This window comes from Euleptes europaea, chromosome 13 (genome assembly GCF_029931775.1).
Source record: "Euleptes europaea isolate rEulEur1 chromosome 13, rEulEur1.hap1, whole genome shotgun sequence".
Taxonomy (NCBI): domain Eukaryota; kingdom Metazoa; phylum Chordata; class Lepidosauria; order Squamata; family Sphaerodactylidae; genus Euleptes; species Euleptes europaea.
This window is the reverse complement of record NC_079324.1, coordinates 15,749,677-15,773,070: the sequence shown is the minus strand read 5'-3', so window position 1 is coordinate 15,773,070 and position 23,394 is coordinate 15,749,677. Positions and strand designations below refer to the sequence as shown.

General features: G+C 44.0%; 1 protein-coding gene across 1 annotated transcript in view; it reads left to right on the top strand.

Moving 5' to 3' along the window:
* BRWD3 (bromodomain and WD repeat domain containing 3) overlaps positions 1-21,891 on the top strand; it is a 91,193-nt gene extending 69,302 nt beyond the window's left edge. Inside the window, exons 29-40 of the mRNA XM_056858967.1 lie at positions 654-715; positions 821-976; positions 2,961-3,081; positions 5,415-5,540; positions 6,248-6,329; positions 12,110-12,166; positions 13,444-13,584; positions 15,282-15,434; positions 17,454-17,620; positions 18,900-18,997; positions 20,177-20,359; positions 21,117-21,891. Coding sequence (XP_056714945.1) covers positions 654-715; positions 821-976; positions 2,961-3,081; positions 5,415-5,540; positions 6,248-6,329; positions 12,110-12,166; positions 13,444-13,584; positions 15,282-15,434; positions 17,454-17,620; positions 18,900-18,997; positions 20,177-20,359; positions 21,117-21,886 — 2,116 coding nt within the window. The 3' untranslated portion in view covers positions 21,887-21,891. The remainder of the gene's footprint in view (positions 1-653; positions 716-820; positions 977-2,960; positions 3,082-5,414; positions 5,541-6,247; positions 6,330-12,109; positions 12,167-13,443; positions 13,585-15,281; positions 15,435-17,453; positions 17,621-18,899; positions 18,998-20,176; positions 20,360-21,116) is intronic.
* The last annotated feature ends 1,503 nt before the right edge of the window (positions 21,892-23,394 follow it).

Sequence of the window (23,394 nt, the reverse complement as noted above, 5' to 3'; positions counted from 1 at the left end):
GATTGACAGAGTGTCTTCTGTCACCCCTCCCCCAACTACATTGCAACCAGTGTAATAACACAGTTATAGCAGAGGGCTAATAATAGCAATGATGTATCAGAAATATGAGGAAGTGGAGACATAACAAAATCTTCCCAGCAGCCAGTTGGAGTCGTCAATATTGGGATAGTTGGCCCAATGAACCAGACCATCTGTGATGGCTTCATATCTCCATGTAACTAATGTCAGTAATCCTTACAAAAGCCCAGGAAGGTGGTATAATCATATTGCAAAGGGTAAGGTGCTTGTGAGGTTGAGAGAAAGTGGCCTTTCTTAAGGTCTCCCCATGAGTTCATGGCAGAAGTTAGGGTTGCCAACCTCCAGATGCGGCCTGGGGTTCTCCTGGAGTTAAATCAGATCTCCAGACTACAAAAATCAGTTTCCCCTGGACAAAATGGCAGCTTCAGAGGGCAGAAGCTATGGCACCGCATCCCCACTGAGCTCTTTACCTCCTTGAAGTCTGCCCTTCCCGGGGTATCGCCCCCAAATCGCTAGGATTTTCCCAAGCTTGGGTTGGCAGCCCTAAGTGAGGCAAAACCAGGACTTATTGTTTAACAGTTCAGTCTCGTAGCTGCTGATCTATTTACGTTTTTAAATACATTTTGTATTAACAGCTGGGACAACAACGAAAGAGAAAAAATGAGCCCCTGGGATATGGAGCCGATTCCAGAAGGAAGTAAATATGCTTTTTCCCCTCTGTAATTTCTACTTCAGTTCAATAGTGGTGGCCTGGCTATAAATGTGCATTCTTCTCCCTCCCCTCCACCCTCATTGTCTGCAGCTGCTTATCCAGAGGAGATTGGAGCCGGAGTCCCTGTAACGTCGGAGGAGCTGGCTTCTCTGCTGTACAAGCCCCAGGAAGGCGAATGGGGGGCCCATTCTCGAGACGAGGAATGCGTGCGGGTCCTTCGAGGCATTGATCAGCTCTTGTCCCTAGGTATGGTGGTGGCCAAAGGACCTCACTGAGTTCAGCATCCTTTCTCAGTGGAAGAGAGTTGGGGACCACAGATGGGAATAAGGCCCAGAGTTGAGTACACACGAAGCTGCCTTATACTGAATCAGACCCTTGGTCCATCAAAGTCAGTATTGTCTACTCAAGAGGGGCTGTGGTTCAGTGGTAGAGCATCTGCTTGGCATGCAGAAGGTCCCAGGTTCAATCCCCAGCATCTCCAGTTAAAGGGACCAGGCAAGTAGGTGATGTGAAAGACCTCTGCCTAAGACCATGGAGAGCTGCTGCCGGTCTGAGTAGACAATACTGACTTTGATGGACCTAGGGTCTGATTCAGTATAAGGCAGCTTCATGTGTTCATGTGTTCAAAGTATGTAGCCACCCCTTCTGGTTTCACTTGTTTCTAAGGTGAAACCTGATTGTGTCTGCTGCCAGTGACCCCCGGCTGTTGGCTCATGTCAACCAATGGATCCGAGTAATCAAAAACATACCCAGAAAGAATATCTGTGAATGTTATTGATCTTGGGCGCCTTACAAGAAACGCATGCTGGCATGGTTGCCAGCGGGAGCATCTTGGAGTTGAAGAAGTAAATTTTTTTGGGAAAGGAACAACGTACTAGTTATCTGTTTTGTTCAAACGGGTATTTGAAAATCACCCACCACCACCACAGTACACACATATACATACATGTTGTCGCTGCCCCTTGTCTCCTTAACCCCTCTTTTTAGCATCACTGCCTGCCCCCCAACTCCAGTCTCTCAAGGCTCCCTTGTTGTTTTAAGCCTCTTGTGGGGTTTCCTTCATCCCTTCTTTCCTTAGCTCTATGACTCTTCCTTCCCTTTCCCCCCCTTTTTCTGGCATCTGCTTTCTCCACCATCCTTTCCTGATTCCCCTGGTTTTTTTAAAAAAAGTCTGCTGTCCTCTGCTACCTGCCTCCCATTCACACACACCTCCTAGTTGTAGACTTCTCCTGTCTAGCATCTGTTATGGTTCCTGCACTTTTGGCTGCATTCTGTTGCTGTTCGTTTTTTCCTGGGTAGTTTAGTTTATGAATACTTTGTCAACATCTCAACAGTCCATTTATACTTTATAGTTTTATTGTTATTACGGTCATTGACCAGAAAATACATATTCACTTGTATAAAACATTCAAGTGAAGACAAAAACAATTTTTGATAGAACAACACCAAAGGACTAATTCATAATAATAGTAAAATCGTTTAGCCACTTGTATAATTCCAATAACAATAGAGTCAATAAATAAATCTGTAAAAGCTGAAGTAAAAATACAATACAGTAAAATACAGTAAAAATTGAATATGAAATTTAAAATTTAAATTCGTTTAGCCTTTTTATCATACCTGCTGTGCACTTTATATACAAAAGCACAGAACTTAGTGACATTACTTGTAACTTGTGGGTTTTCATCAGAGAGGAGTTTTTCAAGTTGAGTTTTTTCAGAATGACCTGGGATTTTCTTTAATAAAGGGTAAATAATCTTCATTTGCATTCCATTGTAAAAAGGACAACGAAAAAACACATGTTCTCAAGTCTTTACTTCCCCAAGTATACAGAAACACTTTCTCTCCGAGAAGTGGATCTTTTTATACCTGCCTTCTAAGACTGCCGATGGCAAGGCAGAGCATCTGGTTAGAGTAAACGCTCTTCTGTATCTGTTTATTTCAAGGAGTGAAACGTAAGAAGCCGGTGCCAGAATGTATCTACTGTTTATTGGGGAAAAAGAAAAAAGGCTTCCTCGAAATCTCAACAATCCATGTGATGGTTAGGGCAATAATATTACCCAGTAATATACTGTTACTTTTCAGAAGAGATTTCCCCCCCGCCCCCATATATGTAGATTGGACTAGCATTAGTAGTGGATCCATACATCCACCCAGCCTCCATGTTTTACCATTTCGTTTCTGCAATAGCTTGTGGTGTTTAAATGACTTTGATTGTCTTCTGTTTCAGATATTTCTAACCCGTTTGCTGTCCCGGTGGACCTTAGTGCCTATCCTCTGTATTGCACTGTAGTTGCTTACCCGACTGACCTCACCACAATTAGGAGAAGACTTGAAAACAGGTTTTACAGGTCAGATGTTTATTTGTTTATATGTTTTCTTTCCGCCTTTCTTGCTGAAGCTCAAGGAGGACCACACAATATTAAACAATGTAATTGACCAGCATAAAACATTTAATAAGCAATGAAATAGTATTGATGATTTCCGTCTACTGCATGTTTAATACCTCCGCCTTGCCTTTATAGAAACTGTTCCCCATGAGCTGAATTAAATCCCTTCTGGCTGTGATATTGGGGCCCTGACCTGAATAGCCCCAGGCTAGCCTGATCTCATTAGATCTCAGAAGCTTGTGAAACAATTTGTACGGGGAGAGAGTTGACGAAGACACATGAAACGAGAAGCTAGTGCCTTCCATTGTCTTTCCTATTCAACTTTAGAAACTCTCATGTTTATTACAACATTGTATCTCTTGGCTTTAGTTTGATTTGTTATAACAATTCGTATGTTTGTGTAAATTTATCTGTCGTCGGAGGCCTGTTATTTATGCAACTTGCCCTGAAGATTCGAGATATGTACCTTTGACGTATTTACGTTCTTAAAGATACAATCACATGTCTTATCATCCTCCGTTCAACAGTTTACTTTGTTCTGCCCATTACACAGTTGGTTGTTGATACTTTGTTCCTAACATTTGTTATTGTGTAACCCCCCTTTTTTGGGTTGATTTAGATCTCGGAAGCTAAGGAGGGTCGGCCTAGGCTAGTATTTGGATGGGAGACCTCCAAGGAATAGCAGGGTCATGACACAGAGGAAGGCAGTGGCAAACCACCCCTGAATGTCTATTGCCTTGAAAACCCTACAGGGTCGCCATAAGTCAGCTGTGACTTGATGGCAAAAAAAAGCTGTGATATTAGCAAGAATTTCCTGTTCAATTCAACTGTAATGAACTTCCTTACCGTCTTGTGGCTGCATCCAAGAATGTCTCCTATTAAACTGATGGAACCAGCCAGGATTTGAGGTTTTCAATCTCTTCCCCAAGAGATCCAAATGATCCTTTCCCCCCATTTTACTACACAAAAGAGGGGGAAATCGGTATCTACAAAGGTTTTAAGAGCCGTGTGTTAAAACATCTGATTGACAAAGGGAGGTCTTATATCACATTGTAATGTCCTAGCAATAACAGTAAAAAATGCTCATATTTATATAAAATTAAGACAGGCAGAGCTAAGGGCTCAGTTGTGCAACACATGTTTCATATTTGGATAAGCTCAGTATCATTGCCTGATATCATCCCTTAAGAGGATCTCTGGCAGCAGGAGTGATAATGACCTCTCTCTGTTTGAGTCCCTGGAGGGCCTTCGTCAGTCATAATAGTCAGTACTTGATAGATAGGGTTGCCAGCTCCAGGGTGGGAAGTACCTGGAGATTTTGGGGGTGAAGCCTGAGGAGGGTGGGGTTTGGGGAGGAGAGGGACTTCAATGGGGTATAATGCTGTAGAGTCCACCTTCCAAAAATGCCATTTTCTCCAGGTGAATTAATCTTTGTTGCCTGGAGTTGTAATAGCAGGAGATCTCCAGCTACCACCTGGAGGTTGGCAACCCTATCAATAGAGCTGTGGTCTGACTATGCTTCACATGCTAATAGGAGCTCATAGTTATCTTTACAACTTCACATTTCACTTAGCAAAGCAAACTTGTACTGAATTTTTGGTAAGTCATGAGTTTAACCACAAGTTACCTTTCATAGCTATTCTGTTTTGAATTCTCTCTTCTAATATCTGGTGTGTATTGTCCTGGCAGCAGTAATCACACTTCACACTGTACACCATTGTTTTCCTAGTATTCTTTATACAGTTAAGTAAACAAAATACTTGCATCCAATAGGTGGGGTTTGCCAGCTCCAGGTTGGGAAAAGCTGGCGATTTTGGGGGTGGAGCCTGAGGAGGGTGGGGTTTGGGGAGGGACTTCAATGCCATAGAGTCCAGTTGCCAAAGCAGCCATTTTCTCAAGGTGAATTGATCTCTATCAGCTGGAGATCAGTTGTAATAGCGGGAGATCTCCAGCTACTACCTGGAGGTTAGCAACTCTACTAATAGGTCAGAAGTGGCTATTGTTTTCCAAAATTAATGCATTTTAATCTATATGTTGAAAATGTAACTTCTGATAATTCCAGCAACTGCCAGCTTCTCAGTTCTAGAATAAGCTCATGAGTCCCTTGTCTTTTCTTCACTTTTGATTTCACAGAAGCTTCTTGTGCAAATTCATTTCTTTAACATGTCACTTTTCTGCTCACTTTGTGTGCACCCTTCCTGGAAATGGCCCTCCTTGGCTTCCTATACATCGATTCAAGTTAAAGTCTGAATATAAGCAATGCCTACTTCTGAATGTGTTATTTTCCTTCTTAGGAGAATATCTGCATTAATGTGGGAGGTACGATACATTGAACATAATGCCAGGACTTTCAATGAGCCCGACAGTCCTATAGTTAAAGCAGCCAAAATAGTCACAGATGTCTTACTTCGCTACATTGGGTAAGCAGCCTGTTTCTCTACATGTTCAGATTCTCACAGTTTTGAGATACGTTTCTCAAAATTCCTCTGCTTGACAAAGCTTTTCATGAAGTGCGCAGTTGTACCATGTGTGTGTATGGTGCACACATGCTTTTATGTTACCAGTTGATTTCCTCTCCCACTATTTTATCTTTCACCACTTTCCTATCCAGTGGACCAAGAATGAATCATTGGGAACATGACCATGTGCATCCAGGGATAGGGTACTGGAATGGGAACATCCCCATTAATCCAACCACCTGACATGACTTTTTTGATCAAATGTTAAGTCCTTTAGTACCCTACCACAAGACTGCAGAGGCTATGGCACATCAGTAAGATATGAACACGCCCTTCCTTCATTTGTAAGCCACCCAAGCCATGATTTTGTTGCTTTTGTGATCTCTATGTGTGTAGTGGTTAAGAGCGGTGGACTCTAACCTGGTGAATTGGGTTCGATTCCCCGCCCCTCCACATGCAGCCTGCTGGGTGACCTTGGGCTAGTCACAGTTCTCCCAGAACTTGCTCAGCCTCACCCACCTCACAAGTTGTCTGTAAACTGTTTTGAGACTCCTAAAGGTAGAGAAAAGCGGGGTATAAAAACCAACTCTTCTTCACTTTGTCTGTTGGCTGTAATGCTGGTACTTTTGAGGATCTTAATATATTTGATGCAATTTTTGTTTTTACAGGGATCAGAGTTGTGCAGATATCCTGGAGATCTATAACAAAGTGAAGGCAGAAGATCTGAGCAGCACAGATGAGGAAGAAGAGGTAAGAGTCTATGGACTGAACTCAAACTGAACTCTGGGGAACAATCAGGCAGGACACCAGTGGGAAGAATGCCATCTGATTTCTGAGTCTTCAGTTCAAACGGTTTTGGGGAAAAGCTGTGAGGACTAGTGCCTTGCTTTTTCAAAAGTTTCACATCTCATGAAGTTATATTCTGTTAAGTTTGTGCATTATGCACACTATTCTTGTACACTTGGGACAGCTGGGTCTATGCAAGTAGCTTTGCGCATGGTTAACTTTTTGGCGGCTGTAGTAAAATCCCATTGTAACTCAGGTAACAAATCTTAGGCTGGCGTTTTAGTGTGTGGTGGCTCGCTGTTTATGCCTTTTGTGCTCATTCCTGAGCTTCAGGGCCAATTGGGCTTAGGAGGAGTGCAGGGGCCTGCACCGGCACCCGGGCCCCCTGTGCCAGCGCCCAAACCACTTACACAGCCCAAAGTGGCATGGACACTGGTGTTGGGGCGTGCATGCCATCCTCCTGGCGCTGCCGTGGCAGCGTGGGCCAGGGACCCTGGCACAGCCTTGCGCCTGTGTCCTGACAATGCACTTCCAAGCACCATCCTCTCGGGGGACGTTCCCAGGCTGGTCCAGGGGAGGAGCCGCCTTTAGGCGGCCTTCTAAGCCCTTTCGAGTCAGGTATGCCCCCTTTGCCCTTACCTCCAGATACGCCACCTTTTTAGGTGGCGTATCCCCATGGAACCCAATGGAGCGGAATCCCCATAGAACACAAATTCTACCCATTTATTTACTTCATTTATACCTTGCCTTTCTCCCCGGTGGGGACCTTGTGGCTTATTTTATTCTCTTCCATTATCTCATCACAACCACCTCGTGAGATAGGTGAGGCTGAGAGTGAATGACTGGCCAAGGTCACCCGGCAGGCTTCCATGGTAGAGTTGGTATTCAGACCTGGGTTTCCCAGATTTTAGTCCAACACTAACCACTGCACTACATTGGCTTTCATGTGAAATGTGTAGCCAGGTCAGAACCAGATAAGCAGTATCTAGTCATAGTCTTTTGACTGCCAGGGTCTTAGTAGATGGAAGCCTGTCTAAGGATACCTTATTAGGTATGGGGAAAAGTCAATCTATATTAACCATCAAGAACTATATAAAAATTAGATTATTCCAGCTCTATAATGCATGCTAGCAGAGTATGCTTTGCTCAATTTTTAGGTATCCTTCCATCTTTGTGAACTCCACCCTATTTTATAAATTTAATAGTCCCTCGTTACCATAGGGCATTCGTGCTTGATCGCTTCAGCTGTGTTAAATGGAAGAGATGACAGTTTACCTTATTCAGATAGGCTTTGTCCATGTGTTCTGAAGAGAGTGGATTCATTATCCCATATGATGTTGGAATGCCCCCAATATAATTCCTATTGCAATCAATGGATTGCCCTTATCTTAAACAAATTACCTGCCACCATAACAAAAGATAAAACAGTCCCCTTTTTGCTGGCAGATAGAGATCCAAGAACAACATTAGCGGTAGCCAAGTATCTATCCACCATACTTTCCTTAAAGAAATAAAGGCTCCCCTTTTACTGCACAAGACTTTGGTCAAGGGAGCTTGAAAGAAGGAAAGAAGGAAGCCGAGTATCTCAGTCTTAATGTCAAGAGTTTAAAACCTCCTCTACATGTCGTTTTTGAAAAGGCACTCTACAGAAATACGTACCACCTTAATGTGTCAGAGCGCTGTGATGCACACTGTGCATCAATGTGCCTCTCGAGAGCTGCGCACTGTTTTTTAAGGTGTGCCGATGGATCCCAGCTCGCTTCCGTTTCCTTTGTGGTGTGATATCTGCACAAGCCCTTTCAAGGAAGCTGCGTTTTGATGGCTCTTTGTATCCATTTACCTATCTGCCTATTTCCCAACTTAGCCCCATTCTCTTTTCTCCTCTCTGAATGAAAGCTGATTGCCGGATGAATGAACTGATTGCTGGATGGGCTGGGATACATCAGCCATCTCCACATCATGCATAATGCAGAGCTTAGCGGAATAGGCCAGAGTTAACGCATGAGAGCGACTGTTGCCTTTGATGATAGCACCCAAAGGGGTGTTTGCCTTGGTTATTGATGGCGTGAACTGTAGTCGTATTTATTTCATGAGTAAGTAGGATAAGGCAGTTACACTGAGAAACTCCCTTTCACTGTTATCAACTGAATTAGAGGAAATTTTTGTTTTGTTTTGCTGATTGTATGAGTGTGTGCTTTTGTTGCTCAGCTTAGGGTGGGCTTTAGATCTCAGTAAATGTACTAAAAGGTTTGAGTTAGTTTGTTGAAGAAGAAGAAGAGTTGGTATTTATATGCCAACTTTCTCTACCACTTAAGGAAGAATCAAACCGACTTACTATCACCTTCCCTTCCCCTCCCCACAACAGACACCCTGTGAGATAGGTAGAGCTGAGAGAACTGTGACTATCCCAAGGTCACCCAGCTGGCTTCATGTGTAGGAGAGGGGAAACCAACCAGGTTCACCCCATTAGTGTGCGCCGCTCATGTGGAGGAGTGGGGAATTGAACCCGGTTCTCCACATTAGAGTCCACCACTCCAAACCACTACTCTTAATCACTACACATCGCTGGCTCTCTGAAGAACTGAGATTTCCGTTCCCCTAAAGGGCAAAGCTCTCGAGTCCATTGGTTCATGCCTCCCTTCTCCTTTTCCTCCCCTCACATCCAGATCAGATAGTGAGGGGTTTGGGGTTCCTGATATTTGATGAGCTGCTGTCTTTTATTTTTTTTATGTTATGTTATTCAATTTCTAACCCGCCCTTTCCCGTCTGAGGTTGGGCTCAGGGCAGGTAACAATCACAAAATTATGCAGTTGTTTTTGTTAAATAAATATCAAGCATACTTAAAACACAGTAACAATTAAAATCCTAATCTTAGCAGATGGCCCCAAAATGGTAAATCCCTCTTATCGTAGGGGTGAACAGCAGGGGACACAGCAAAACAACAGGGGGCATAAACCCTAGGTGGGTCCAGCAGGGGAGGTCAGTTGATGTACATCCGTCACTGTCCTCAACCATAGGCCTGGCGGAACATCTCCATCTTATAGGCCCTGCAGAATTGAACCAAGCCCCACAGGGCCGAGATCTCACTTGACAGAAACCTGGCTGGGGCCAGGGTTGAAAAATCCCTGATCAAGGACAGCCAGATATGTTTTGGGCCAGGGATAACCAGCAGGTTGGTTCCAGTCAAGCGCAGCACTCTTTGGGGGGTTTATTGGGAGAGGTGGTCCCACATATTCACAGAGAGGATTTTCATAGCCACTTTTTTCTCTCCTCCATCCCAGCAGTTTGGTGTAATTTAGAAAATTTGTTTTGAACCCAGCACTTTCTAAGTTAATCCAATATAGTCTGCAGCGCATCCAGTTTTCCATTTCAAGGCTATAGCTGTAGGCTTTGGACATTGCCTCAGTGTCTGGGGAAAAGATTAATTTGACTAAGGCTGCCCCCTTTTGTTTTTGTTCTTTGTACTAAACATCCAGCCTGCTGAAGAGTTCTAGAAAACACTTACATGCTGTGCTGTAGTGTCAGAATATATAAGTCTCGACATTGCCAAATCTGTGGATACCTAAATCTATAGATTTGGAACCATAAAAGGACAATACAGATATTTCTGCAAACCTGAGAAAAGCCCCAGGTTTGCAGAAAACTCTGAATTAAAACAACAAACAAACAAACAAAAAACACTGGGGAGGGGGGTTTAACCTCCCCCCCCCCCAAATAATAGAAGCGGTACCTGTAGCTTTAAGAAGCAAATACCTTGGTTGAAACCTTGGTTTCTTTTAGTAAAAGGCAGGGGCAGGGCCCTTTCCAGGGCTGTTTTGGCCTTATGGGACAGGATTCATTGGGGCCAAGCTCTGCAGCAGCCACAAGGTGACTTGCCACCTCCTGATTTGCATGACTTACCCAGGCCCAGCTGCTTGCTACTGTTCAACAGCAGGCACCTCACAAAAGCCAATGTGATATAGTCGTTAGAGTTTCAGACTAGGATCTTGGAGCCTGAGTTCAAATCCCCATTCTGTCATGGTGCTCATTGAACGGCCTTGGGCCAGTCACACATTCTCAGCCTAACCTTCCTCACAGGGTTGCTGTGAGGATAAAATGGAGGAGGAGGCAACAATATAAGCTCCTTCGGTCTCCGTTGAAGAGAGAAGCTGGGCATAAATGAAGTAAATAAAAATATAGTTGAAGATGAGGAATGGATAAAATGTAGGATGGTCATGGAAGGGGAGAAGGAAATAGGGAAAGGTGAGGCTATGGGAGTTGCCAGGAGGCGGGAAAAAGGAAATAGTGTGGGGAAGTGGATAACAGGGTAAGGGAGGTGCCCCCACAAGTCCTCGTGAGTTCCCTGCCATGCAGTTGGGCTGGCAGCAGGCGCAGTGCATCTGGGCCATAGGTTTTCTGGATAGAGGCTGCCAAGGGGAGGGAAGGATGGAAAGTTAAAGACAGGAGCAGATGTAGATAGGTTGGCCAGCGGGTGTGAAGGAGAGAAGGAAGAAGGAAAAGGGGAGATGCAGATGGGGGCTTTCAGGAAAGGGAAAGAGACAATAGTGGGGGAGAGGGAAATGAGATGCCTCCTGTAACTCTTTGTTGGTCCTCTGATTTTAAAACGCAGTATGTGATTTTGTGACACCTTTGTTGGTTGCGACACCTGAAGCAAATGACACAACTCATATCATTGACACAACACAAGTGGGAAGGCGGGGGGGGGGCAAAGTTCTTGTAATGCATGTACTCTTTATTTTATTTATTTTTTAAATTTCTAACCCGGCCGCAGCCAGTTTGGGGTGGGTAACAGCATCTATAACCATACAATAATTCATAATAACATCAATACCAATCAGTATAAAACCCTATGGCGTAAAAACACTAAAATTGACAATCAAAAACAAAGATGGCATACGGTTCTCATTGTGCTGGCTGAGATAACAGGCTTTGATTAAGTATAAATGCAGCCAGAATTTTACACAATTTTCAGCCAAACATTACAGTCTTCTCTGGCTCCTACCATGAACATCAGGCTCCCATGTAATAAAGGTTGCCAGGTCCCCCCTCGTCACTGGTGGGAGCTTTGTTGTGGTGGGGCTGGGGTATTTGTGATTGGCACAGTAACATCATTTCCAGATCTACCCCGGAAGCAACAGGGACGCTCTAGCACATTTCTCCAAAAACTCTATGGTTTCCATCATAACGTCACCCAGAAGTGATGTTAATCACCCTACTTGCGCTGGCTTGCTTCTGCCGGGCAGCCCCCTTAATTGGAGGGCAATTGCTCTCCATTACCTAGTATCTGGCAACCCTACGCATAATGGCTGTTACAGGAATCTCTTGTTACAGTAAGGTCTGTTGTAGTGCAACCCTAAGCAATGTTGCAGCTTTTTAGCCCAGTGGCCTAGAAAAACTGCTTAGAATTGTGCTGTTGGAGACCTGGAATGGTTTCTTACAAGTATGCCTTATTTTGACTCCAAAAACTAGTCTGTCTAACCATATTCAGTGTTGACAATTGTACAGGTAAGATCAAATGGAAACGGCTTGTTTTATTTTGTATCCTTTTCCCACCGTTGGAGGGGCCATTTCTGTATTATAAAGAAAAGGAACCAAATTTACAGTGAAACATAAATGATGATGACAAAGTCTCACCAGATCCTGTTATTGCAGAAAATTGCTTTTGCTCTCTGTAATGTCCCTGTCCCTAACAACTTGCGTGATTTAGCTCTTCTTTTGCATGTAGTAATTAAGCTTTCCTTCAGGTGGCAGAAGTATACGCAGAGTCAGACGGTCCAGGAACCTCCTCTGGGAAAAGAACTGTGAGTGGCTCTTCAACATTATCTATGTCATCTTCTTAGATAAGAGTCAGGAGATCAGCTGTAACGACACAATTTTGATCCTGAAAGCCCCTGAGTTTGATATGGCTATTTATGGAGCCGTGGGTTGCTTTCATTTTAGTGTAATTGTTACTGAGGTCTTGTCCTATACATATGACAAAACTAAATTGCAGTACTTGGTGTTTGCTTTTTAATCTGATGGGAAAATTAAGTTCCATCTAGTTACCTATCCCAGGAATCTGTTTGGGGTTGAACAGGCAATAGGGCTAGAGCAACATGCACAGACCTGTGCTGAGCTGGGTAGACTATGTTGTCTGTATATGTGGGGCTTCCTTGCTGTTCCTTTTCTGTTTTAATTTTAATCTATTTATTTAGGCTTTTTTTCCCCAGGGGGGCACAAAACAGCTTCCAGGATTGCCCAAATATAATTTAAATAATTTCAGTCAAAGACAGTTTAAATAAACAGAGAAAAGAACCAACAAATGCACTAAACCATATCCTGGTCCGGTCCTGAATCCATTGAGATTGGCTCACTGAAGGCCTCCAGCGAAGAGCCAAGAGCCCTTTGGCTCTTGTCCTTCAGCCTACACTGGAGGCTCACTCCTCTGGCAATCCCTGGGCTTTAATACTGGCAACAGGAAAAGAAACAGAAGCTCAGCCCAGATCTTAAGCAGCTGGCAGACATGTTCCCAAAATTCTCCATCCTGGCTAGAAGAACCTCTAGTCCAGGGGTGTCAAACATAAGGCCTGCAGGCAGGATTTGGCCCCTTGAGAGCTCTCATCCGACCTGCAAGCCAGCCAAGGCAGCCCACCCCATCTCTTGATCTGGGTTGGTGCGGCATGGCCTCGGCGCAACCAAGTGACTTTTGTGTCATATCCGTCCCTCGTAACAATTGAGTTCGATTCCCCTGCTCTAGCCGCACTGACGCTCTAATGCCTGCCACTTAGCTCTTCAACTAGATGGGAGAGTGAGCCAGCCAGACATTGCAACTCCCCCCTGCAACTCTCGGTAGCATTTTGAAGGTTGCTCTTCTGACTCGATCTTCTTTCTCGTGTAAGGCTACGACAGACAGGAGCATAGCCTTTGTAGAATTGCTTGTTTAGTGCAGGGTTCTGAAACTAAGCTGGTGAGGGGGGTGCCATTTTTGGATTCTGAGAGGGTTAAGCCCTGGTGACGTGACTACTAAACGAGCTGATATGTGGAAGACTTCCCAAAAAAATCGTAGAATTGTGATGTTTCTCCCTTTTCAAACCTCCAGGTAAAACGGCAGATAAAAAGGCCACCCAATAAAGCATGCGCCGATGCCTGGAAGGAGCAGTGCAAGCAGTTGTTAAGCCTGATCTACGAACGTGAGGACTCTGAGCCGTTCCGACAGCCTGTGGATCTCTTTTCCTATCCCGTAAGGTTTTTTTAAAAAGTTTCTGTTTAATTCAGCAATCAGAAAACCCTGTAGGAAACTGAAACTGGGGACCACAAGGCTCAGTGACCAGCTGTGTGTGCAGCCTGCAGAGAGCTGCCTGATAAGTGCTAGAAGTCGAGTATGTTGAAACTGCCCCCCTCCACTCACTCATCCTACCCCTCCCCACGATCTTCTTAGAATCTGATATTTCACTATGCATTTCCCACTTACTTCCAGCCCTGTCTTTGCACTCCTAAAAACACCTGACTCTTGAAAAAAAAAGAAAAGAAACAATTCTCACATTCTGAATTCTGCCCCTATTTCCACATTCTGTGCCTGTTGCAGAATACACCTGCCCTGCCCATACCCGATCTGAAATGTGATTGGGAAGTATTGTTTGGTAACTTGGTCTTGCCATCTAGGGCACTGAAATCACCTTTGTCAACTTAAAAAAAAAGTTTCAACTTGGCCAAACCATGCGTGTGTGTGTGTTAAGTGCCATCAAGTTGCTTCCGACTCATGGTGACCCTATGAATTAATGACCTTCAAAACGTGAGCTTCCTTAAAATCCCTAAATATATGGGCAATTCCACGCCATCAAAAAGTGGCTCGTTTTGCATATGATTTAGTCCTTGCATGCGGAATTGTGTGTGAAAATGGTACCAGATGCACAGTGGTTTCCACGATTGGTGTTAGCCTCCAAACCAAATGCAGTGTACTGCTAGTGGACCCACTCTTCCTTTGTGAATTTCAGGTCCTCACTACAAATCTTGTAAGGCTGAAAGTTTATGCCAAACACAAAGTCACCCATTGGGGTTCATTGGAAGAGTGGGGATTTGAAACTGGGTCTTTCTGCCCTTACTCCAGCGCTCTAGCCACAGTAGCTTCTGCAGATTTTTTGATTTTATTTGATTGATTGATTGACTGATTGATTGATTTATACCCTGGCAAACCAGGCTCAGGGTGGCTTACAACAACAATAACCAATAAATATACACATATAAAAATGCAAATTAAAACATATAATCCTAATCTGAACGAATACAGTATAAATTGGTGCCCTGACTACATTCCTATAAGATGATGGTGGACTACAATATGGCATGATGATGATGGACTAAAATGTGGTAATAGGGAGGCTACCAGACATATAGCAGTCTCACAACTTCAAGGAGATTGGGACCAAAAAGGAAAGGAAAAGGGCAAGGAAGCCCAGCTAATATATAATACCTCAACCATAGGCCTGGCGGAACATCTCCATTTTACAGTCCCGTGGGTGCTTCTTTTTAAGTGATATATTATGATTTTGTTCAAAACTAGTTTTCTAATAAATGCTTAGAAATGTTTTTCAGAAAGCAGTTTCTGAGATTTACATTGTCTGATCCTGTCACTGCCAAAACACCAAATCATCAAGTGAGTGTACACAGTCAAAAGGCAATTTCTTGCACCTTGTGGACCTGTGGAGAAACATGTCTGGCGCTTCTCCATTGGTGAACCTTCTCCACAACCTACCTTTTGGCTTGCCTTCTCTTTGGGTGTTTGTGGAATGTTAGGTTTATCCACCGTTAACGTAATATGGTTTTGTAAACAATGGATTTTGGAAAACGTATCTCTTAGGGTGCACACAATGTTTGCTTAACCAACGCACCGCCATTTGTGGCATTACCCATTGACCATACATTCAATGATGTTCTCAGGATTACAGAGATATTGTAGATACTCCAATGGACTTCAGCACTGTGAAAGAAACATTGGAAGCGGGAAATTACAGGAACCCCCTTGAATTCTACAAAGACGTTCGTTTGATATTCTGCAATTCCAAAGCATACACTCCTAATAAGAAGTCGCGGGTAAGGTTCAATATTTTGTGATGACGGGAAGTCCCTGAGCTGACATGGGCAAATAAAGAAATTATATATGGGTATGGCAGAGGATGAGATTTTCCTTAATTTCAGTAAAAATTAAGCCATACGAAAACCTTTTATGTTTCTCAGAAAATTCCTTTATTCTAATAAAACTTGCAAAAATGCATCTGTTAATTCACACACGTGACATAAATCACTACTATGTTCTTTCAATTTTTCCCCAGATACTTGTAATATACTTTTTGGGGCTGGAATTTTAATTTGGCCCTAATGGCGTTATCAAACAACTTCTGTTCCTGCTCTTTGAGATGCTTATTGGCACGATCCAGCCAACGTTAAGCTCTTGTAAGCCTCACCGATAATGGTTAGAGAGTTAATTATGTGCTTTACCGTTGGACCAGAACCAACAGGTTCAAATTAAATCAAAAGCATTTCCATCTAAACATTAGGAAGAACTTTCTAACAGTTAGAGTGGTTCCTCAGTGGAACAGGCTTCCTCAGGTGGTGGTGAGCGCTCCTTCCCTGGAGGTTTCTAAGCAGAGGCTAGATGGCCATCTGTCAGCAATACTGATTCGATGAGCTTAGGCAGATGATGAGAGGGAGGGCATCTTGGCTTTCTTCTGGACATGGAGTAGGGGTCACTGGGGGTGTGGGGGAGAGGTAGTTGTGAATTTCCTGCATTGTGCAGGGGGTTGGACTAGATGACCCTGGTGGTCCCTTCCAACTCTATGATTCTATGATTTTGTGTGTGTGTGTTGAATATAGGGAATGGGAAAACCAGTTGCTTGATAACGCCATTGGTTTGTACCCTACCTTGCCACTCAGCAAAGTTTGAAGTCTTCCTCCAGCCTAAGGAGTTTTCTTTCAATGGGAGTGGCTCCTCCTCCAGTGGAAGAGCTCCTCTTGCTAGAGGCAGGCTGCTTAAGATAGATGAAAGGTTTCAAACTTTGCTGAGTAAAGTGGTAGGGTACAAGCCAAGAAGATCAAATTAATCATTTACTTAACAGTGAAAGTATAGGAAATTCACCATTCACTGCTTACCCTTTACTGTTCTCTCTGTTGGAACAGTAAAACTCCAACTCTGGTGGCTATATTCAGGATCATGTGACACAACATGTAGTGATCTGTACATGTGATATGTAAGTTACAAGTGTGTTTTTCAAGTTTTAATGTAAGAATGTACTGAAAATGACTCGCATTCACCAATGTGTTACACAGAGTACTTTTTTGCTATGGTAACCTGTTAAGCTACAATTTTCTTTATTTGTTTTTAATGTTAACATATTGGAGGTTCACTAGATTAAAATTTAACTCTGTAATTGGGTCAATATGTATTTTAATATCTGTCCAATATGCAGTTGCCATTAGGCATGTCTGCCATTAATTGAAGAAGAGGTACCTTTTTCACATTTAGCAGATAAGTGATCTTAACACTTTTCGATAGTGTATGAAGCATATTGGAGCAATGTGCCATCGCTTCATAATCTTTTGCACCTCTCAGTTTGGAGATCGATCCTTCGGATTTTCAACAGGAATACAACCCCCCCCCCCAAAAAAAAAAAAACCCCTGAGAGCTGTGTCTGGGTGCACAGTGAAGCTGTCCCTCTTCCTCAGCTGAGCCTTGGTCTGCCTCCAAGCCCTTTTCTCCCCTCTCAAGCTCCATGCTGAATGGTGTGCCTCCTTCCTCCAGGATCCTTGGTTATTCATTAAATTCACAGAGATTTATCTTAGATTGCTGTTAGGGTTGCCAGGTCCCCCCTCTCCACCGGCGGGAGGTTTTTGAGTCAGAGCCTGAGGAGGGAAGGGTTTGGGGAGGGGAGGGACTGCAATGTCATAAAGTCCAATTGCCAAAGTGGCCATTTTCTCCAGGCGAACTGATCTCTATCAGCTGGAGATCAGTTGTAATAGTGGGAGATCTCCAGCTAGTACCTGGAGTTTGACAACCCTGTGGATAGAGAGCGATGTTTGGATTAGGAGCCTCTGCTTCTCATCCCTCTCTTCCAGATCTACAGCATGACACTTCGTTTATCGGCCTTGTTTGAAAACCACATTAAAACTATCATTTCCGAGTACAAGTCAGCAGTGCAACATCAGAAGAGGAGAAGGCCGCGGCTACGGTACAGAAAACTACTCCGAAGCAGCAGCAGTTCTTCTAGCAGCAGGGCACCCAGGTAACAACACCGGCGCGTCCTACCAGTTTAACAATATGTCACAGTGGAGGGCCTGGCCCCTGTATATGTAACCAGCTCCGCACAATGTGACCACCCATTGTTGTTAGGATTTTACAAGCCCTGGGTTAAAAAATAAAATAGGAAGTAAACTCCTCCCCCAATTAATACCAGTATCTGTGCACACGTCCCAGAATGCAATTTGCTCGAGTATGTATGCATGAAAACTGGGTGGAAGATGATGGTGAGTGAGCTGGAGATGGTGCCAAGGAGGGTGATAGGGAGCATATGGAATTTTCTTCCCATAGTAATGAGGCTAGCCCTCATTATGATCACAACAGGGACCACCCATAGAAAGGCAGGGGTTTCTACACCCTCAGAGAAGTCCTCAAGTACACAATAAAATACGACTTTGTAAATTAAAAGGGAAAAAATAGCCAGAGATGGCCTGATGAGGACTGGACATGCTCTAGGAGGCATGGAATGTTGAGAGTTGTTGAGAGTCTGTTAAAGAGTGGAGGGAAGGGAAGTCAGTCTGCTGATGTCTATTATAATCACAACAGGGACCACCCATAGAAAGGCAAGGGTTTCTACACCCTAAGAGAAGTCCTCAAGTACAGAGTAAAATATGACTTTGTAAATTAAAAGGGGGAAAAATCCACAGATGGCCTGATGAGGACTGAACATACTGTAGGAGGCAGGAATGCTGAGAGAGTCAGATAAAGAGTGGAGAGAAGGGAAACTCAGTCTGCTGATGTCCCTGAGAAATTATGGAGGGGGGAATTTTGAGGTGTGTATGTGGGAAGGGGGGGTCCAAATTGTCCTCATTCAGGCAATCCCCTCAGCCAATTTGTTAATCAGTGTATCTAGCAACTACCTACCGACCTCACCAGTTGATGTCCGTACGGCATGTTCTGTACTTTGGTGAAAATAAATGAAAAGGAGTTTTAAGAAAGGGTAGCAAAGGAAGTGGAAAATGCCATATGCTTTATTTACTCCAGTACAAACAAGTATAGTCTTCCATAAAGAAAGACACAGAAGGGATAGTGTAGATATACTCCTGAGGTCAATATAGAATGTTGGTATATCAGACACTTCAGGAGTAACAAAGGCAGGAGGAGGGAAGCATGGTGTCTGAACTAGTCCCTAACTCTTCAGTATTGTAATTTTTTATTTATTAATTTGGATCCTTGAAATTAAGCTCCTTAGATTAAGCTGGTGATTTAGGGAAGTTGGACAATTCTTCATTGAGAATTGTGCATTCATTTTTCATGTCTTTAAGCCCCAAAAGAAAACAAAAACAACTGAAGATGCAGCCTAAAACCAACTTGGATACCTCACTGCCTTTAACTAGGACTAATTCTTCAGTTTCATCTCACGGTAAGTGGAATCCTAAAAGCTGCGGCTTTCGATGGCAAAGGCTTTTATTCAAGCTGTTAGATTCTGTAAGCATCACCAGTTGATCAAACCTGCCATGACCCCAAGAGGCAAGTTATGCTTCCTCTCTTCTTTTGTGTATTTAAGTGCTGTCAGGTCATAGACTAACTGTGGTGGTTTGCCATTGCCTTTTTCTGCACCACGACCCTGGTATTTCTTGGTGGTCTCCCATCCAAGTACCAACCAGGGCCATCCCTGCTTAGCTTCTGCAATCTGATGAGATCGGGCTAGCCTGGGCCATCCAGGTCAGGGACCTCTCTTCTTTTGCCCGTCCTGAAACTGCAGTCTGCCCCACCAGCTACATTTCACCCACTAGGGACCACCGTTGCCCACGTACCAGCTCAGCCTCACAAGGGATGGCTCATCTTAACCCAGGCAACCCTCTGCTTAATGCAGCATCAATCTAGAGCATCCCTGACGAGTGTTTGTCCAGCCTCTGCTTAAAGACCACCAGCGAGGGGGAGCTCACCACTTCTCTAGGTAGCTGATTCCACTGCCGAATAACTCTTACTGTAAAAAATGTTTTCCTAATATCCAGCTGGTACCTTTCCACCCTCAATTTAAACCCATTATTGCGAGTCCTATCCTCTGCTGCCAACAGGAACAGCTCCCTGCCCTCCTCTAAATGACAGCCCTTCAGATACTTAAAGGGAGCTATCATGTCCCCCCTCAACCTCCTCCAGACTAAACATTCCCATGTCCCTCAGCTTTTCCTCGTAGGGCTTGGTCTCCAGGCCCCTGATCATCCTCGTCACTCTCCTCTGCACCCAGTCTATTCTGTCCACATCCTTTTTGAAGTGAGGCCTCCAGAACTTGGTACTGTTCATTAGAATAGGTTTGCTTAAAAAAAGAAAGTTCTTGGGTAGTGAGACTTCGGCCTGAGCTCCTGAAGAACCACCGCCATCTAGAATAGGCAGTACCAACCTAGAAGGACCAAAGGTCAGGCTCAGGCTTGGTGTAAGACAACGTTATCCGTTCAAGGGGTTTCCTTAGAAACGTCTTCCCCTGCATTCTCTTGCTCAGACCCTTTTGCTAGCCTGTTCCTCAGCCTGCTCCCTTTTCTTTTCATTTCATTTCATTTCATTTCATTTCTTTTCTTTTCTGTTTCCGTTGCCGAGCTAGTATTAAGTTTTATTTCACTCAAAGTTTCAGATACTACCGAGGAACTGCCAGGCTCAGCTGCTGCTGAAGATATGGAAAGCCAGCCGTCCTCCTCTGGTTCCAACAATCAGAATCGTAGTCGAAATAATGTTGAGCCGGGGAAAAACAGGCCAGTCCGAAATAAATCCACTCCAGTCAAACAAGGTAGGAAGCTGTGAAAAGAAATGCCTTCTTTTTTCCTTTTATTGTGATGACATAATAAACCTTTGTTAATTCTCCCCCTCCCCATGACCCAAAATTCAGTAGGCACCAGGCTTGGTGGATTTTAAGCACCAGGTGGAAATATTATTTTCCCAGTTTTGTTTGTTTGTTTATGAAGGTATTTGCGGGGAGGGGGTGCATGCTATTTTTTCCTGGTCTTGGGTTCAGTCAAATTGCACAGTAGCCTCGGGGGGGTTTTTTTGTTTGTTTTTTGACTTTTCTCTTAATTGCTAGGTATTGTTCCTTACGAATGACTTTATTGCTGCTAGATGTAGTGGCAGTTTTACTAAGGATTGTCTTGTTGCTGGCTACTCTTGCTTATTTCAGTTATTATTTTCAATTGCTTATTCCGAAGCTAATCTTAGTTGAAAGAGACGAGCTAAATGTTGTAAACAAAATATGAAATCTGGTACTGCATGGAAAGTCAGCAAAGCAGGTAAATATTGATCCTTGGACTGCTATTAATTCTTTCTTTGAGTTCACAGTTGCTTGCATTGAGATTTTGTTGAATGGCCGCCTTAGAGGATGCACTGGCAACAGCCACTCATGTATGAGAAATGTATTCGTTCTAATAACAGATCTCTTTCATGTAGCAAGGAACATTTCTTTTCCCTAAAAGCTGAGGCTTAACCATGCTGCAGTGCTGGTGACAAATCAATGTATATAAATAATATATATATATATATTCTAATCTCTATAGATCAGCCTCCTGATAAGCCCCTCACAAATGGTGACAGGAGGGAACCGCGGGCAGCAGTCAAGAGAAAGTTGTCAAGTGCATCAGAAGAAGATGAGCACACCGGGGAGGAAGAAAAGGGAGAACAAAAGGAAAAACCAGGTTTATCCTCCTCGGAAAGCGGGGATTCAGGTTCGATCTCAAGTTCTGAAAGCAGATGTGGCTCCGATTCAGACTCTGAATCAAGTGGTAGAACAGATCAGGACTACGTCGATGGAGACCATGACTACAGCAAATCCGTACAAGTGAAACCAAGGAGGAAACTTCGACGGAGCATCTCCAATGGGCAAAGGAACTGGCAAGGCAGAGGGACTGGGAGGAGGGGGAGATGGGGCCGGTGGGGCAGGTGGAGCAGAGGAGGACGAGGCGGTAGGGGAGGACGAGGCTGTGGCCGAGGAAGACGAGGAGGAGGCAGGGGAGGAAGAAGAGGACGAGGGAGAGGAGCCTCCAGAGGAGCCTCCAGAGCCAAGAGGCCACGTCTCGCCGACGATGAGTTTGAGAACCTTTTCGGCGGACGCTTCAGCGAGAACACGCTCGGCGGGCGGTTTGGCAGGCCGCCTCGAATCAAAACCAGGAACGAAGGCAGGCGGACCGTTTTGTATAACGACGATTCCGACAATGACGCTTTTGTGCACACCGAGGATCCCCTGAACCTTGGTACTTCCAGGTCAGGCAGGGTACGGAAAATGACAGAAAAGGCCAGGGTCAGCCATCTCATGGGATGGAATTACTGAGAAGTGGGGGACACCGTGAACGTGAACGAAGGTGTTAGGACTTCAATGGCCTTCTATTGCAGGGAGTTTGCCAGAAAAAAGAATCTACTAAGCAGATTGTGTGTGGGGGGTGGGGACTCCGCTCACGTATTTTCTGTGGTGCTTTTCCATTTTATTCATATGGTTTTTTTGTGTGTGATTGAAGACTTCTGATTGCCACACCTTCTTGGCCAAAAGAAGCCTTATCCATAAGTTCTTCCCCCATTCTACATGTCCGTTTTGTCACCGGACCATGACATTGAATCATGATTACGAAGTCTCTCCTGGTTGCTTTTTGTTTTGTTTTGTCCTGGGGGAATTTTGTGTGTGTGTGCGTTAATAGCAACAGCACCTTCTTACAGAGTTTTGAAAAACATTGTCTGCCATCATGAATTCCTTACACACCGTTAATAATTTTTGCACAATACGCCGATCCTAAAGGCAGCTATAAAATGTTTACAGTTTCTCTATTGTGCGAAGGATCTGGATTATTTAAAATCTTCCCAGGCCAAACTTCCATGAATCTGCGCAGAACTAAAACACATTCATACATGGGTGTCTTGATATGCTTTCCCCCATTGGTTTTTAGTTTCATGTTTTAAAAGAGATAAAAGGGTTGGTGCCTTGTAAATATGTAGCAGACCTTTGATGTGAGAAGTCTAACATGTGCATTAACATTATTATTTAAAAAGGAATACTTGAGAATGATGACTATCTAGATACAAAGGTGCCAAAGGGCAGAAGTTCTTTACGTCTATTTTCTTTCCACTGCCTGGATATTTTTATAGCATTAATAGAGATCGCCACTGAAATGTTAGCATCAATATTACAACGTCTTCTCTTCATGGTCATCTTTTTTTTCTGTAGGAAATTTTCTGACTCACATTATTGCAGTCGCACTATTGGAGGAAAGGCAGTGAGTTTTCTGACAGGAGCAGAGCTGCTCCCAACACTACAAAACAAATAATTGGTGAGGGAGGTGTGCGAACTAGGGAGTTCAAGCAGTCATGCTCAAGACACCTTCTACAGATTACTTGTCAGTTGGGCTTTGCACCGCCCTGCCTACTTGCGGCGTAGTTCTGTTTCATAAATGTATCCTTAAAACATTAACCATAGTTGTTAACCTTTTTTGCAACTTTGCTGAGCCACTTAACACGAGCAAGGTCCCGTACTGCATGTTTTTAAACCATAATAACGTCTCAGATCATGTGCTCAGTGTGCCCAGAGATTGATGTTTGGCAGGAGAGCCCCAGTGCTCATGCGCACCCAGTTCTCATCCTTTCAGGTCTTCCCCATTCACATCAGGGAAGGGAGCCAATTTAGGCGATGGCCATTCCTTTTTGCAGTGCCAACTGGACACCTCAATTGCAGTGAAGAAGGAAGCCCACAAATGTGAGGGGTTCCAAGGATTTCTATACAGGGATGCTGGCGTATGGTTTAATGACAATGTTGAAAAATAATTTGGTGCGCTAATTACAGCAGTGATTAAC